The sequence below is a fragment of the Emydura macquarii genome, unplaced genomic scaffold (assembly GCF_026122565.2).
Source record: "Emydura macquarii macquarii isolate MOO-44397 ecotype Brisbane River unplaced genomic scaffold, CSIRO-AGI_Emac_v2 contig_3451, whole genome shotgun sequence".
In the NCBI taxonomy this organism is placed as follows: Eukaryota; Metazoa; Chordata; order Testudines; family Chelidae; genus Emydura; species Emydura macquarii.
This window is the reverse complement of record NW_027133588.1, coordinates 760,802-775,690: the sequence shown is the minus strand read 5'-3', so window position 1 is coordinate 775,690 and position 14,889 is coordinate 760,802. Positions and strand designations below refer to the sequence as shown.

The following is a 14,889-nucleotide window of genomic DNA, read 5'->3' as shown; positions in this document are numbered from 1 at the left end:
ATGGAAACTATTTGTCCTGAAGGCTCAGAAGGCAAACCCTGTAAACTGCCCCCTGTAATTAATGGAAGTGGTTTGACTTCTGCTGGGGAAAAAGCCAACCAATCAAAAAAATGCCATCCACAAGAGTTTCAGGAGTCTGGAAAAACTTAGGAGAAGCTGGTAGCTACAAAATATTAGCACAGGATCTGCAGGTGTAGAGTCAGGCAAGATGCCAGGATACAGCTGCAACAATGTTTAATGGGTAAGATAATATGTTCAGGGTGATATCATGATGAGTCTTGTTGAAATGAATTCCACATAAATTCCTTTATGGTCAGGGGAGAAATTTATAAAATGCCCTTAAAAATTGAGTGAGATCCAAAGGATTGCAGCTGATATTTGTATTAAAAATACAACTTAAGTGGCCCTGATCACTGACTCTGAACCGAGGCAGGGCTGCTATTCTGTAGCAAACACATTGAGAACAGATATTAGAGGATTCTTTTGGGGGATAGGGATTTTTTAAAATATTAAAACATTAAAATCAACTTTTCCTTCCTTTCTTTTTCCATGAATTTACAAACTGGGGAAAAACTGGAAGGCCCAGATCCTCAAAGGAAGTTAGGTGCCTATATATCATTTGAGAATCTGGGCTGAAACAGAGAGGATTTCAATTTCTAAAACTATCTAAAGAACAGCGGCAATGAAACTTTTCCCCACCAACCTGCTTTAACTCTGATCTAAAAGCCATATTAGGCCTGAGGGTAGCTCATTCTCAATCACTACTGAAACCTGGACCTCTGAAGAGACTGCTGACACAGAGGCCAATTATTGTTCATAGCAATTTTGTTTCTTGTGGCTTAGACACCTGCCTACTAGGAAGTGAAATACAGCCATCAAGTAGTTTACCTGAAAGACGTAAACCAAGTGGTAACAACTTTCTGTCACAACACACACGGTGGCTTCAAAATGGTGACCTAGAGGTGAAAAGCTCTATATCCCTTTAGCAATTTCGTCGGCCATCCTGTCTCCTAGTGTCCATTAGCACTTTTGCTGCATTTGAGGTTACAATTCTTCTTTCATTTTAACCCTATTTCCACCCAACCTATTTTCTGAAGAAACCATTTAAAAATGAATACAATTCCCACAAACGTGGGAAACAAAGACTCTTTATTACTCCAGCAAGTATGTAGTACGGCATTTTTTGAAGGGAATCAGATACCAAGGTGACAGGTGCAGTATGCAAATCTGAATAGTTTGATTATATTATTACAAGAAAGCATGCAAAAATCACGAAATTAGCAAGACACACACTTCTGTACTCAATCTCATTGTTTCTGTTGTTCCCCTTTTGCTTTCTGCAGGGTGTCTGTTTTAGGCCCAGATCCTGCCAAGATTTACACATAAACTTAAGCACATGAGCAGTCCCACCGAAATCTTACAAGCTTAAAGTAGGTGCGTAAGTCTTTACAGAATCAGAGCCAGCAATCACCAGTGGTTTGTGGGGGAAGCCTTGTCTTTCTGTCAGTCAGTCAGTAAAGTGTGCCGCGCATTGTTGGTGCTGTACAGATAAGAAAACATCATTAACAGAAAGAAACATTTTGGAAGGCAGTTATGGGATATTTTTCCAAAGAGATTTAGGGCCCAATCCCAAACGTGGCTCCTTCATCCCATTAGGATGTCTCCTTTTCCTGCAGGGCTGAAATAAGGCCTTGTCTTCACTAGGGAAAAGGCCTGTCCCTGTGTTGGCTGACGCCTGGTCCCGAGCAGGAGGGCAGATCAGCAGCCATGCCTGTTAGCAGAGGCAGGCAGGCCCGAGGGGCGCCTCTACTAGCTCACTGCAGAGGACAGGGCCGAGACCGCCAGTCCCCACGGCCTGGTCACCGCAGCCCGGAGCCACACAGCCAGTCCCTTGGTTAGGCTCCCGCCGTCACCAGCGTCAATGGGAGGAGCCCAAGGCCTGCGTGGCTCGGGCAGGCTGCCCAGGGTCTCGCCAGGCGCCAGGACCGAGCCCTGTGCACGCAGCCCACGGGAGCAGCACAAGCCCCCCCCGCCCTTTTCTTGCCTCGGGGGAGGATCCCCCGATAGCGCCTCCCGCCCCGCCCGGCCTGGGGGAGCGGCTTCAAGTCCCCCTCCCGTCCGATCTGCCCCGCCCCGCGGCAGGAAGGGGCAGTCTGCCCTAGTCACTGCCCCCCATCAGCGCCGATCGCTCCCCCCCCCCACTCCTCCGCCGCGGGTCGCGGCCGCCTCGCTTCAAAATGGCCGCCCGGGGCCGCCACCTGCCTCGCCGCTCTCCCCCCACCGCAGGCCCCGCCTCCTTGCGGCGCTGCGTTGTCACGTGCCGGGGGCGGTTTGTCCGCCCGGCGACGCCGTAGTAGTAGCCGCGCGCTGCCCCTCCCCCTTTGCCCGGGTCCCTCCATCGGCGCGTGGTGCCTCAGCAGAGCGCGGCCGGCGAGAGGAGGAAGCCCCGCGCCCCGCTCGTCCCTTCCCGCTCCGCTATGTTGGGAGCCGCCCTGCTCCTCCGCCGCTGCGCTGCCGCCGCCGGCCTTCGCGGCCTGGCCCGGCGCGCCCGACAGCTGCCGCCCGCCGCAGGTGAGCGAGCGAGCGGCGCCCTGGTCCCGCTTCCGCTTCCCCTCCCGGTGATGGCCCCAGGCCGCTGCAGCCCGGCCGCGCTGGTTCCCCTCCCCCGGCTCCGCGGTCCCGGGGGCGCCCGGTTCTGGGGGCGCCGAGCGGGGGGGGCCCCTGAGGGCGGCGCCGGCCCGGCAGCGCCGTGTCCTTGCGGTGACCTGCGGTGTCACTCGAGGGCTGGCGGCACCTGCGGCCTAGTGCGCGCAGTCCGGGCCCCGCCCGTCCCCTGCGCCCCCGACCTCCCCGCGGCCGCGGCAGCCCCCGTCCTGCCGGCGGCTCGGCCGAAGCCCCCGTGCTGCCGGTGAGAGGCGGGGCGCCGGGGGCCCGGGCTAGGACACCCCCCTTCCCCCGCCCCGTCAAGGTTATTCCTTTTCAAGCCAAGTCTCCCGGGCCTGCGCCCGGGTCCCCCGCGTGCCGAAGCGGCCGAGGCGCCCGCCAAGGAGCGCCGGGGCTGGCCGCATCCGTGTCCGCGCAGCGGAAGGTGACATTGAGCGGGCTGAAGGGGAGAGGGAGGAGCAGCCTGCGCGGGCACCTGTGCTGGCCTCCCTGCGGCGTGGGCCTGGCGCCCTGATCCCCCGCCATGGGGAGCGGGCCTCTCGCTAGGGAAGAGGGGTCCAGTCTAGCTGGCCTATTTCGCAGTGCAGCTACCTCTGTCTCTGTTGCCCGTCTCGTTTCCTCTCGCTATGCGTGTGTCTCGCACTCGCTTCCTAGCATTTCTGCAGTGACTCTGGTCTGAAGATAGTTGGCACCACTTGCAACCGCGATGTGGGCCTTTCTATAACAAAGCTAACCTGCCTGTGGTGTGCTAATCTTGATTTGTGTAAACCAGCCTAGAATGCTCTCCTTCTTCTCCCACTGTTACAAAAAATATATATTCTGGTGAATCGTATATATATGCCTTGCAACCAAAGGGAAAACAGATTTTAAGCAGAAGAACAAGTATTGGTGTTGCAGAACAAGTGTTGATGTTTATTAACCCCCAGTTTAATAGCACAGTAACATAGTGTCTGTACAGGGAACTGTGAGATCTGCTAAGAGCAGATCATGCTTTTGTCTGAAATTATTACTAGACCTCTAAGACTATTGGTTGCAAAAATGTACCACTTGCAAATTCAAATCTGCGTCTACAGTAAACTTAATCAGAAGTCACTCTTACAATATACTTTTCTTTTCTTTTTCAAAAAGAAAATGAAAGTGGACTGAGGAAGTTGGTATTCTGCAGCCCTCCTTATATTTTGAAGTGTTCAGTTGGTTTCCTGAAACAGCCAGGCTACCTTTAAATTGTAAATTTGAAATGTTTGAAAATTTGTTGTGGTATCTTCCTCCTTTTCCTCCTAGTCTCCAATTCTGTATCTTGATGTGCACTCTGTTGAATTGCTCATCAAGGTTGAGTTCTCCTATTGCTTTCCAGTGCCTATGTTTAAATCTCTGACCTAGGCCTGGTCTACACTAGAAAACTAGGTTTGCGTAACTACATTCCTCAGGGATGTGAAAATCCACATCCCCTGAGTGGCGTAGTTAAGCCAACCTGAGTCCCTGTGTAGTCTGTGTTAGTTGATGGCAGAATTCTTCCATTGACCTAGCTACTGCCTCTTGGGGAGGTGGATTACATCTGCCAAAAGGAGAATCCCTCCTGTTGGTGTAGGCAGTGTATATGCAAGCACAGCTGAGCTGCATCTGTGCCACTGTAGCACCTTTTCTGCCTCCTCACCTTTTGCATTTCAACAATGCCAACCTTTTTATCCCCTTGATCTCCTTTCACAAAAATTTGTGTGCTGAGCTCTCTGCTACCCTGTGTACTTAAAATGCTCTTTCATATTTCTAAGTCTCCATCCTTATCTCATTCAGATCACTCCTAAAACCCACTTTTGCAGAATCACCTCCACAAAAATTTTCACGCTTTTAAAAGAGTTATGCCACCAAGATACATTTGTTTAAACTGAGTAACTGTATAAGAATATCTGTAAACTCATATTTCTCTCCTTCCACTTGGTGTGTGCTTCATCCCTGTACAACTTTGTCAAGTTCATCACTAGATTGTAAATTCTCTAGAGCACGGACATCTCTTGTTTTTTGTGAATGTCTAGTGTGCTTGTGTGCTGTAAAATGTCCTCTCTTCGGGCATGTCTTCACTCAAACTTATCTTTTTATATTAAACTATCCCCCCCCCCCCCTTTTTAAAGAACCTCCACATTTTCCCCCCTCCAAAGGCACTCTTCTGACCTTGTTTTTCTTTCACCTATCTGTTTTACTTTTGTTTCTGTTGTCTTTATCTTCCTCTGGAAGTGGCTGAGTGCAAGTCTGGCTTGACCACCAAATAGTGATGATGAGTGTGTTGGATAGTGATCAATGACAGTGAATTTTAGGATGTCTACAGTTCTTTATCACAATATTATCTTAGTATTTATATCACATTCCATCTGAATCTAAATATTTTATAAATGTCTGTCAAAATTTGACAATACTTCGTATAAAAGGCAAGCAGTAAGTATTCCCCACTTTTATCTATGGGTAGACAAGGTGTTTGGAAGATGTAACTTGCCCAAGGTCATGAAGCAGGTCAGCAGTAGAGTTAGGAATATATCCTGGAAGTCTTGAATTCTAGCTCCTGGCTCTTAACACTCAAGTGTAGATGTGTCTGTTTCTAAAAGGATGTTATTAACTTATCTGGCCTTATACATATATATTGTAAATATGCAGTTATAAAAACTGAAATCAATGGACATATTGCCATGGCACTTCTTAAAAAAATATTTAGTTTTAAAAATCTTCAGTAACTGCAACTCAAAATACAAGCAGTAAGAATCTGAAAGTGAAATTGACTTAATTGACTTCTATATAGGTTGTAATATTATGCTTAGTCATCACCATAATACCTGAGCAATTTCCAGTAATGCATTAAGCAACATGACTGTTCGTTGTATTTGTTCTCTCATCTTTTCCCTAGGAGATGTGTGTATAGTAGTGTCATGTTGGAATTTTTAATAATATACAGCAACTTGTGTATATTAGAAAAAGTAAGATCAAATAAATGCACCTTTTGCTTATAGTGGAAGGTATTGAAGATTATGATGGTCCTTAGTTCCTCTGAGAGTTCATTCCACAGTCTTGGGTTGATCCCTGAGAAAACTCATCTATACTTCCATTTTCTAACCTGAGATTTAGGGATGGGGGTGGGAGATGGGGTAAGAGGAAAAACAAATTGGTTTTTTAAAATTTATGCTTTTAATCTTAAATGTAGTATACCTGCACATAAGGAACATTGTTTGAAACATGATTAAGTCGACATACATCCTTTTAACTTATGTGGGCATCATAATAGAAGTATACTATGTCTAAAGCATTGAAAATCAAGAATGTGCCAAGTGAGGGACTGATTTAGGTAAACTAGTGGCCTAATTATTGCAGAATAGTTCAGAATACTCTTCCTTTCTCATTTCTCCCAGATCCCTGGAATGCTTCTTGTAGAGGAAGGTGAAGGGTTGTCCGAAGTTATTCCAGTCAAATTGAATGAGTTTAAATTGACTTCCAATTACCTGCAATTCAGTGGTATGCCTGAAGGTGTTGATTGTCCATTCTATTAGGAAGGCAGTGTAATGCTGTGGAGAGCTGTATCTTTTTAAGAGAATGCTATTTGATTTCTAAATCAATCATTCCTAATCACTATTTTGAATGATACCATAATCTGTTACGTTTTGGGGAGCATTGAATAGATTGTGAAGGCTTTGTTCAAATGGTGTACATACTGAATCAATATCTGACGACTCTATTGCACTCAGGTCATTCTGTTAAGGGATATCTTTACTGTGACTCAGCATGTATATGTACTGGAGAGAATGATGTTTGAGAACACTCCTTTGTATTTTATAATTTTTTGTAATTAGGATCCATTGTCTTAAGTCGCATTGTGTTTTTAGGAAAATTATATTTGCTTCATGCTTAATGGTAAATTAAAACTGTTAGCTTCACTTCAAGCTATAAAAAATTGGCTAGTCAGCATGAACAAACCAAAGTATAGCAAGGTAGCACATTGGACTAGTATAACGCACATTAAGCTTTTACATAGGGCTATAAATGTAGATAGCACTTTACAAAACCGAATAAGACATGCCCTCTCCCCAGAGATCTTAATATAACTGGTCAATATGAACACAATAATGTGTTGTGTCTAAGTTAGAAAGGAACAAGTCTTAACTTCTTTCCCCTTTCTCCTAGACTCTTTTGGTTTTTGGGTTGGCTAGATTTGCACTCAGGAGTGTGGCACTAATTGCCATTACTCTTTCAACAATACCAATCAGAGTGAAATTGATGGGTCCTAGTCACTCCTACTCATTTTTATATTCTGAGAATGGGGCAGCTGGGGAAGCACTTACTCATGAGGGTACAGACCTCACTGACATTTTGTACAGCAGCTAGTCCAATAGCTGTTAGTTGCTGTTTGCAGTGGCTTCTTGTTCATCCCTTGGTTAGTGTTCAGAAAGACCCTTGTGATAAATAACAGCACTAGGAGAGGAAACTAGATTACAACCATGTTAACTGTATTCCTCTTAGAATCCTGCCCACTTTTATTAAATTTAAATGAATGTTTTTAAGAAACTGTCAGATACTCAAGTTTCAATGTAAACTTAGTGCTGGATGACAACTGCAGTGACTGAAATTCTGTGCTGACTGATTGAATAGCTATGGTAGTAATAATGTAAGTTTCCCCCACAAAGGCTTCACTAATCTGTTCCTGAGATAAGAGTATAGTTCTGCCTCCAGGGTGCTCCTGGAGACAGCAAAGGTGTTTTGGGGACTGGACACTTGTACATGAAGGCACTGTACAAATGCCATCAAGTCACTTTACACAGGCTACAGAACAGCCATGAATTGAAAATAAGCTTTTGTCCACTATTTAGCCTGATGACCCAGACTTGTCTGTATCCTGCTACTCCTTCCTGTGAGTCATCCAACCGTCCTCCTCTCCCAGTGTTTCTTACTGTTAGAAATAGGATTTAGAAACTAGAAAACATTTCCTCCCTTAGATTGCAAAACCAACTATTTAGCAATTGTAGGGCTTGCCTACATGGGGAAATCATTCCAGAATAAAGTACAGTGTAAACTTAAAGCATAATAGCTTTTCTGCAGTAGCTCCCTGGGTAGAAGCTTTTATTCTGAAGTAAGTGTCTAAACAGGGAGCTGTTGTGGAATAGCTATTCTGGTCAGTTTCCACATGTAGACAAACCCTTAGGTGGCAGGAAGAGTTGAGTTTACTTTCTCCTATCCAACAATTTCATTTGGAGCATAAATTGTTATAGTGTTATCTTGCAAATATCCTTGTGAGGTCATAGATGATGCTGACAGTGTTGTCAGCTAGGTACTGTAAATAGAGTTTCCTTAATGCTGACTCTGTTTTTTGGCTGGACTGCTCTACCAGGCCAGCTGGCTTGGGCTGCGGAGCTGTTTCATTGCTGTGTGGACTCCAGCCTGAACCCAGAAGTCTAAACTTTGGGACCTTCCCACCCTGCAGCCCAGACTTCAGCCCAGACCCAGAAGTCTACACGGCAATGAAACAGCCCCACGAGTCTGTCGGCTAGAACGGGTCAGCTGCGGGTGTCTAGTTGCTGTGTAGATATACCCTAAGTGAATTCCTAGCTGGGGTCTCTTTGCTTACATTTTTTAACTAAATTTCCTATTTTCACGTCAACCCTTTCCTATTCCTTCCTCACACAGCTGTGTTGCCTGCTCGTTGCTACTCTCATGGGACACAAGAGTCTGATGAAGAATTTGATGCTCGTTGGGTAACATACTTCAACAAACCAGATATTGATGACTGGGAGCTAAGGAAAGGTATGCTAAAAGGGAAGGAAGGAATGCCTGATACTGAAGTAGTGATGGCTACATTAATGTGGGGAAACATAAACTGCTTTGAAATATTGTGGCTACTGAACATTACAGCTAGGTTTGAAAGTAAAAGCGTATGCTATAGCAAGGCAGATGTGCTGTGCTGTAGGCAGGGAGCTCAGAAATCCTCCTAAAATTCACTTCCATAATATTGAACTATACTGTGTGTATGTTTTATAAACTACCTTGAATGGCATAAACTACTACACTTACTGTAATGTTTAGACATCTGTGAAGGAGTTAAAAGAACCCAGGAACCTCAAGAGTGGTGGCCATAACTTAGTCAGTGCTAACCAAGGGCATAGGGTGATAGGGTCTTGCCTTTTCTAGGAGGTAAACACCTGAGATTAGAGAGTGGCGTTACTTGTGTAATCCAAGTGCAATCCGTGTGACTTGCTACTTCGTTTTGATTGCTTTGTTTCAGCACTCTTAAGATGGTCAGTGATGTAGTAGACCTGGAATTCACTTATTCTAGTATGTACAAACTGACTCTAATAAACACGATGCTAGTACAGAAAGGCCTTACTTTCTTGCCTCTTTGTGGCAGACCCCTGAGATGATGGAGGAGTGTTACTGTGTAGTCCAAGTGCAATACCGGCTTAGATTAACACATTAACTACAGTTTTGCACTTGGATTTTAAAGAATCCAGTTAAATTTGAGAATTTTTTCCCCAGTGGCTGATAATTAAGTCACTTCCCTGAGTAAACGGTTCCTTGGAAAAAGTAACTGGGTTTAGCTATTGCTTAATGAATGTGAATAACGATACAAATGCAGTAACTTTTAGAGGTTGATTATATAGCTTAAGAATGGACATTACTTACTGGAAACCTGTATAATAGCTCTTCTAGTTGACGTTAGCCATTGGTCTGAGCCCTGAAGTTTTTTAATGATGTCTACTGTTACGGAACCTAAAACTAAGGCTTATAAACCTGTGCTCCTAAACATGCAGAGTTGACTTGCAAGAGCGAAAGACGAGGAATCGTGCTCTTTGTTTAGAAGTTAAAAAGGAAAGAGGTGGAACAGAGACATGGGTAAAATTTTTCCTTCAGTGCGTTTGTATGAGTGTAATTGAGGTGGTTTGGTTTAAATGTAATAGTTCTGTAACTGAAAGCAGAATGACATATCAAGGTATGTAATCTGACTCCTTTTAGGATCATGGATGAAACTGGTGCTCAATGGCTTAATGAAACCCACCTTTTTTATTAAAGCTTTTGCAGATAATAAGATCTCATGACCAACATCAGACAGCAACGCAAGAGAAGAGTAAAGAGTGAAAGAGAAACAGATAGGGGATGGGGAGAAGTAGTCTGGAATGTGGGAGAGAGAAAATTGAAATTGATTCTTATGGTGCTTGGTTATCATGGTGATAGACATGTTAGAAATATCATGGAGGTGGGAGAGAAGTGGATGAGAGAGGGGACCCAGGCAGCTTTTTTAGCTGAACTTTGAAAAACTCTCCCAACAGGTTCTAACCCCCTTTTTTACCTCTTAAATAACTGGGATGTTCTCAGGCTGTCATTCTTGTCTTCTCATTCTGACAGGCATAAACACGCTGGTTAGCTACGATCTGGTTCCAGAACCGAAAATCGTCGATGCTGCTTTGAGAGCATGCAGACGGTTAAATGACTTTGCAACTGCGGTCCGCATCTTAGAAGCTGTAAAGGTCAGTGTAATGGTGACTTGGGGTATGCTGAAAATGCTGCTGCTTGTGCCTCCGTGCTGCTGAAAAGGCTTTAAAATGGACATGAGTCTCCTAGGTTCCCATGTTGCTTTTTCACTGCCATAAGCTGGGGAAATCCTCAGTTTCCTGATGGTACTGGAACCAGTAGTTTAACTAAGATCACGATTAAAATCTGTTTTAAATTGTTGCTGTGTAAGTACCAACAGAAAATCCTTCTTGTAAAGGATCACAGGTTTAAATGCACTGGATACTGCTGTACTACTTTCTTTCCTTCTATTAATTCTCCTCTTTAGAGGAGAACAGACTAAAGAGGTGAGACTCTGCAACCCGTACTGTAGAATATAAGAAAAGGAACATGTACCTTCTTCTTCACCAGGCAAACTTGTGGGAAAATCGTGTGCTGGTGGGGCCTGACTTTCAGAAGTGTCTATACTGGACATATCTTGTAAGGGAAACCTCCCTGAGACCTTGCCTATCACCAAATCATCTGAGACATACTTATAAAATTCACGAATATAAACAGCATGGCTGTGAAAATCAAACAGCTCTGTTCAACTGTGGCATTTTATCATGGAATTTAACAAAGATGGCCATGCACTGAACTTATTGTCTCTTTCCCGCACCTGGTCTTTTTTGCTTTCCTCCCTCTGTGCCAGAATGACTGGTCACTGAGATGGTTCTTGAAAATATTTGTTTAGGGGAAATGTAAGGGCCTGAGATTAGTTTATAACCCTCCCACCACCACCCCTAAAACCTTTTTTGAAAGGCGTTTGTAGGGGGTGACTTCTCCTTAATCCCTGAACAGACATCAATGAAATTAGACTTTTATGTTTCCAAACTGACCCTTTTTTTGGACTTGTTTAGATGTTAGTGTATCCATTGCTTTGGCAAAAAAGAGCACTAAATAAACAGTCCTCAAACTGGTCTGCAGAGCTCTGGCCTAACTCTGCTTCCATTGAAGTTGATGGGAGTTCTGTGCTTCTGAAAATCCTGCCCCACCCATTTATTTTCTATGTAAGCAACTTCCATGTTTCATTAGTAGGCAATGAAGTGACCTGCATGATAGTAAATGGGGGAGGGTAGTCCACATAACTGTGTTTGGGATGAAAAGTCTACATTAGGAACACTTGAAAAATCCTGCAGTAAATGAATGAAATTAGCTATTGTTCTGAGACTACCTCTTCGTGCTGGACTCCAGCCAGATAAGTACAGACTGTGATTAGTAGACTTTAGTGTAGATATTCTATGGAGGCTCAGCTGACCTACTGTTCTTAATCAGTGCTAGAATGTTACCCTTCCATCTTACTGGGGACAAACAACTTTATCATTAGCAATAGTGGTTCAAGCTGTAGATCACAACTTATTGTTGTGAGTATGTGGTTCTCAGTCACAGGTAGGCATGGTCTGGCATACAATGTGACCTTGATTTTGCTGGGCCATCTCTTTGCTATTGAATTAATTTTCTTCTCTTCTAATTAGGACAAGGCAGGTCCTCACAAGGAAATCTACCCTTATGTTATCCAGGAACTTAGACCAACTTTGGATGAATTGGGAATCTCCACTCCAGAGGAACTGGGCCTGGACAAAGCATACCCTTAATTGGTAAGGGGTACCATATCTTCCTAGAACTCTGAGATGGAACTATGCAGCCCTAAAGCTCCTTTTAAGGGCATACTTGGCTATAAGGAGCCCCTAAAGAGAAGGGTGGTGGAATCCACATTTCATTTCACACATTTCATGGGTAAGACTCTTGGGACTTGTAGTGCCTGACAATGAAAAGCAATTCAGTAATGTCTACAGGAAGGCTATGCTCAGTGAAGAGTTCAGGTTCTCTTTTTAGTTAATATACAGAATGAGGGTGTCTAGAGTCTGATTCCTAATTGTAATGTGTTCTGTGAAAAGAAACCAAAGGGGGTATGGGTGAGAGACTGGTATGGCAGAATAATCTGAGTATGGTTTAGTAAGTAGAAAAGAGGATTTTGGAACAGAAACCATTGTAACGTTCAGTTACTGAAATATTTTCCCCAGAGTTTCTAATTAATGTGTTCTAAAAATGAAAGGTGGGGAATGCTGAGAGAGATTTCTTTTTAAATCCAGGGGAGTCTAGACCCAAGCCTAAATGGAAAACTTTAAGTTGTGTCTCTAATACAGTGGCCCCCAAACTTTTTTGGTTGCGGCCCCTTTACCGAGTCTGCACCCCTTCTGGGAGCCGCAGTCAGGAGCAGCGCCGGAACTGGGGGCCACAGTTGGGGATGGAGCAGAGGTGGGGGGAGAGCAAGGCTGGATAGCTATCCATCCGCTGTGAGGGCTGGCCAGGGCTCTGCTGTGCCCCTGCCTCCCCCTCGAACGTTCTTCCACGCCCCTCTGGGGGTGTACCCCACAGTTTGGGGACCACTGCTGTAATAAAAGTAAGAGGGCCTATCAAACGCATTTGTCTAAACAGCAAGAAGATAGAAGATACTTGGAGAGAAACATATTTTCATGTGTTGAGTTTTGATCACCTAGTTGTACTACTACTAAAATCTGAAGCTGTTCATTTGAACTGAACTTTTTTCTCTTCTTTTTAAAAAATACAATGACATAACCTTTTAAAATAGGCTTTAAGAATGTATTTCTGCTCCTTGGAGGGAGTGTATGTGTGGAAAGGCAATATTCAGTGTTCTAGATGTTTGTTTGGTTGTCACAATTACTAGTCTTTAAAGAATCATCATTTCCTTTCAGTGTTGCAGCTTTGAGTCTGTTGTCTTGACAACACGCTGTTACCATATTTGCTTGGAAATATGTAAGACTTTGTTTCCCAGCAATCTTTGCAAGAAGCGCTTTCCCTCCAAATGGAAGGATCATCCCATATGAAACTACGCTAATCTTAACTTTTTAACCTTTGTCTATCCAACCCTTTTAAACAGAAGATGGAACAGGACACTAGTGCCTCCCTGTGTTGGGAAGTGGTTTCATTGCTGGCAACAATTATCAGCAATATTGGAGCTGTAGGTGCAGAAGGGATAAGTCCTCTGTGCCTTTCACAAAGCGTGAACAGGCCCCACCCAGTGCTGAAAATAGCACTGTGCCCTTCAGCTGTTTAAAAAGCACAGCACTGGCATGGGGAACCCTTGGCTTACAACCTAGCTAACTGTTCAATTACCTAGTGTAGCTAGGGCTTAAGTGCTCTGTGGGCAGAACTCCTGTTAGTTTCAGCAGTTTCAAGAGTAGTGCCTGCAGGGTCAGATCCAAATTGCTAAGGCTTGAAATCCAAGGGGGGACAGAGAGAAGGTGCTGTCAGTGCTGTAACAGTGACTGGATCTGCTTTTACAGTTAAACTTGAAAACTGGTATCTGTCCTCACATTCAGATACAATCTGAATGGGGATCTAAATCCAGTTTTAAAGTAATAAAAGTTGACCATTATCGAACATGAGCTAATGTTTATGTTGCTGCATCACTGGCTGACAGCTTGGTCAGAAAAGGCCTTCAGCTGGCCAGTGGGTATCTGTCACAATAGCAAATGAGCTCCAGACACTGAATGTAACTAGTGATAACAGTAAGGTAGACCAGAATGAAGCACAACACAACTTTCAGTGATGATGCAACTGATGCGCATCGGTTTGTTAGAAATGGGCCTCACTCTCGGGAAAACAGGGTGTTGTATTGAAGAAGATGGTTAACATTACAGATACATGTCATCTTAGTGTCTCAAACGTGTTGTTTTCACTCATTTTTAACATCAATAAATTGGCCTGTTTTAAGGGGGGTAAACACTGAGTTTCTACTGCTTTCTTTTTTTCCTTGGGTGGAGTGGTGCTGCTGGGTTGCTGGTGGTGCTTTTCTGGGCCTGAAGAATTGGACTGTTTGTTAAACTTGGCAATGTGTTGATTGAGGGGTGGGAAGAACACCATACGGTCTGAAACTACCTGAGACCATCTAAAATGGTGTGGAAGTATTGGCCTGCTTAAACTAATCCTTTTAAACAAATCCCTTAATCTGTTCTCTTCCAGATGGGCTGCACATGCATTTTATTAATGCTCCCTGATTGTACACAGTCACCTGGAGACACAGATGTTAAAATATTACCTTATTTGAAATAACTTCTGTCTTTATTGCGTCCCAATGTATGTAATGTGAAGTTGGACCTAATAAAGGAGAAACTGGTTTGAACTGAGCTTGGTCCTTGTTGCCTGTGTGGTGATATTGGAAAGGAAAAACAGAAAATGAAATTTCCTAGGAGCAAAGTGAGTAGTGAAAATATACTTTGGATAGAGCCAACATGCTATTAACTGTGTAACCCACTCTGAATCCATCCAGCAAGAATGCAGAGTTCCTAGGTAGAAAGTTATATTCACATACCCGAAATGAAAGACACTGATTTGAATCCTATTCTGGTTTTGAGAATGAGAAGTCCAGTATTGTTGGGAAGTGTAAACGTACTAGTATTTTAACACAGGAAACGTATCCCTGTGTGTGTGTGTGCTATTAGCTGTAAACTAGGGAAGTGGCCCTGTTAGCACCAGAGGAGTGAGAGCCCTTTTGGGGTGAAAGGTAATTTGAAGAGGATTAGAATCCCAGTTCTTTGAGAATGTGTCAGTATAGATGTGCATTTGCCTCACGTGCACAAGATTGGGGTTTTTTTTTTTAATAGCAGTGTCTGGAGCTGAGCAAATGCCTTGTGCACCTGCTGCTGCAACCCTCCCATAGCTCCTTCTTACTGCCCATGGCAGCAAGGT

General features: G+C 44.1%; 1 protein-coding gene across 1 annotated transcript; it reads left to right on the top strand.

Moving 5' to 3' along the window:
• Window positions 1-2,367: 2,367 nt before the first annotated feature.
• COX5A (cytochrome c oxidase subunit 5A) lies at window positions 2,368-14,327 on the top strand. Its single transcript, XM_067534643.1, has 5 exons — window positions 2,368-2,571; window positions 8,320-8,436; window positions 10,033-10,154; window positions 11,652-11,774; window positions 14,164-14,327. Exons 1-4 carry the CDS (start codon window positions 2,478-2,480, stop codon window positions 11,769-11,771), a joined length of 453 nt encoding a protein of 150 aa, XP_067390744.1. The 5' UTR covers window positions 2,368-2,477; the 3' UTR covers window positions 11,772-11,774; window positions 14,164-14,327.
• The last annotated feature ends 562 nt before the right edge of the window (window positions 14,328-14,889 follow it).

Excerpts from the sequence above, each read along its gene's own strand:
- COX5A (XM_067534643.1), top strand. The coding sequence starts at position 2,478 with ATGTTGGGAGCCGCCCTGCTCCTCCGCCGCTGCGCTGCCGCCGCCGGC. Across the intron at positions 2,572-8,319 it reads ACAGCTGCCGCCCGCCGCAG|CTGTGTTGCCTGCTCGTTGC; the intron begins GTGAGCGAGCGA and ends TTCCTCACACAG. Across the intron at positions 8,437-10,032 it reads TGACTGGGAGCTAAGGAAAG|GCATAAACACGCTGGTTAGC; the intron begins GTATGCTAAAAG and ends TCATTCTGACAG.